General features: G+C 40.3%; 1 protein-coding gene across 1 annotated transcript in view; it reads left to right on the forward strand.

The window, feature by feature from the left end:
* The first annotated feature begins 430 nt into the window (after positions 1 to 430).
* Positions 431 to 2,500, forward strand: part of LOC122249482 (V-type proton ATPase 16 kDa proteolipid subunit c) — an 11,998-nt gene continuing 9,928 nt past the window's right edge. Inside the window, exon 1 of the mRNA XM_043010390.2 lies at positions 431 to 601. Coding sequence (XP_042866324.1) covers positions 532 to 601 — 70 coding nt within the window. The 5' untranslated portion in view covers positions 431 to 531. The remainder of the gene's footprint in view (positions 602 to 2,500) is intronic.

A 2,500-nucleotide genomic window follows, 5' to 3' on the forward strand; every position in this document is an offset into this window, starting at 1 on the left:
TTGTGCTGGAGAAGTACCACTTCCTTGCTCCGTCTTTAATGTCTATTTATAATATATTTCAAAACTGGCTAATCTAATGATGAATTTCAATGGAGAACATGGGAATAGTAGTAAATTCATTGAGAAGATAATAATAAATTCCTAATAACCCATTCATTCCGACCCTTGACCTTCTTGTCAAAATTACATTCAAGTTGGAATTGTGTGTAGTCTGCTAGCTCCATTGACTCGTTTTGGCTCATCACGAGTCCAGTCCAAGGGCTATCTAACCCGGGCCGGCTAGTTCACGAGCCTCTTTATCGATCATGTGGTGCGTCAATAGTCTTGTATCGCGGGCGCCGATTGGCCAGCGCGAGAGAGCGAAAGTGCCATCGGCCAATCACGTGTCGCGACAGAAAGCGTGAAGGAGGCCGGGCCCGAACGTCAACCCGAGTCTGCCATCTTGCCTCCGTAGGGCTGAGACATACTCTCCATCTCCCGGACCTTTTATCGCCTTCTCTCCTCCTCGCGAGACTTCGAACAAAAGACGAAATGGCAGAAGCACCTGTGTACTCTCCTTTCTTCGGCGCCATGGGTGCCACGGCGGCCATGGTATTCAGCGGTGAGTGAAAAACAAGGGACGTCGAGCCCGCTCCTGAGGTGTTGGCTGTGACAGGGGGATCCCGGGGCGAAGTTGGGACGATGGCTTCTGTTCCTTGGGATTCTGGGCCGAAGTATTTACCGAAGGAGGGTTTTAAGATGCAGGGCGGGCTCTATGGTTAATTTGGATATCTATGGGTGCTGTTTTAATGCTAGGAGATTTAGGATAATGGTGAAAATAGGAAGCTAACATAGTGGGTGTTCCGTATGGGTTAGGGCTAGACTCTCGGGACTTCAGTATTATGTATTTGTCTGTAATTTCTCATTGTCGCTCTTTTTTGGTGATTCAACAGCAGAGTATAATGTAAATATCCCTTACGATCGATGTTACAGGCTGTAGCCATGTATCCAGACTCTCCTTTGTCAATTTCGCAATACGGAAAGAAACGCCTTCCCGGAATTGATTTTTGCGAACACCAATATATTTCATTGTAGCTGTCCTCCTCTTTGGTTTTGCGGGATTGTTCTCCTTGTGGCGTTTGCTCTCTCTTCATTATCTGGTCCTTTTGTGTGTCTTCCTATAGGGGTTTCCCTGAGGTGACTCATGGGTCTCGAGTTTGTCTGTCATGGTTGTGTTTGAAGAGGACACTTGCTGACTGACTGAATGTATGAGGCCACTAACTATTAGTGTTTTTTGTTGATTGTAACTTATTTTTCTGGTGTAAGTGTGATGTGTGTTTATACAGTTGAGTGGTTATACAATAGAAATTGGCAGTATGGTATTAATATTCTTCTGATTTATGTATTTCAGGTTTTTAGATTATATACTGACTGTGATTAATGAAATTACAGATATGGTATACAGTTGAACATGATTAAAGTTCTGATGAGAAACTTTTAAGTCCATAGTGATTTTGATATTAGGGTTCTGTGAAGTTTTCTAAGATTGACAATGATAGCTTTGATATTTATTGCCTTTCACCACTCCTTGTAAAATTAAAGTACAAGTCTCAAAGATATAACTGTAAATTTTTATAAACTGCTGCAAATAGGAAAGGTTAGATTATTTTATTAGGGCTATGCAAAGAGAAGGAATATAGTCCACAAATCTGTTCTTACGCAATTATATCAAGCAGAACGGAGATTTTCATGCTCCCCATGAGTAAAGGCAACAAAAGTCCACCGGTTGCATTCCAGCCAGATGGAACTTGTCGACCTCTCAGGGAGTGGAATCGTTCCCTGTCATGTCAAAGTTATATGAGGAAGTGTTGCTTTCCAATACCGCATTTACTTAATAAGATCCTCTTCAGAAAAATTCTTAAAGAAAGAGAAGTCGATTTTCTGTTCATATTAGGAACTGTATCTCAAATGCTTTGCTTCCTTCGGACCATGTTCTGCAAGCTTACATAACTACTGTTGGTTCCACTGGTGACAAGCAAAAGTTCAAGATTTTAGTTAGAAAGAGAGGTAAATGATCATGGTATTGGGTATGGTAAGAGTACCTAGCTACATTAGTATTGTTGCTGAAAATATGGTAATAAAGATGATTTATTTTATAAGGAAGGCATGATTATAAGGGAAATTACATAATTTAGGAAAACTGTAAGACCCACACGAGAAGATAGCATATGTTGGGTGTGTCAAATTATAGATATTTATGCTTTCAATTTTATTTGACTTTTTATATGTTTATAAGCAGATATTACAATATGAATTATTACATTCTTTTGAGTGCAAGCCATAACTCATGTTATGCTAATTTCAATTATCTTTCTCTCTCTTTCTTTCTTTCTTACTCTTTCTTTCTCTCTCTCTCTCTCTTCCTCTGCTTCTCTCTCTCTCTCTCTCTCTCTTTTTCTTCTCTTCTCTCTCTCTCTCTCTCTCTTTTTCTTCTCTACTCTTCTGTCTCTCTCTCTCTCTT

This window comes from Penaeus japonicus, unplaced genomic scaffold (genome assembly GCF_977035675.1).
Source record: "Penaeus japonicus unplaced genomic scaffold, GWHDUDI00000001_assembly GWHDUDI00000016, whole genome shotgun sequence".
NCBI lineage: Eukaryota > Metazoa > Arthropoda > Malacostraca > Decapoda > Penaeidae > Penaeus > Penaeus japonicus.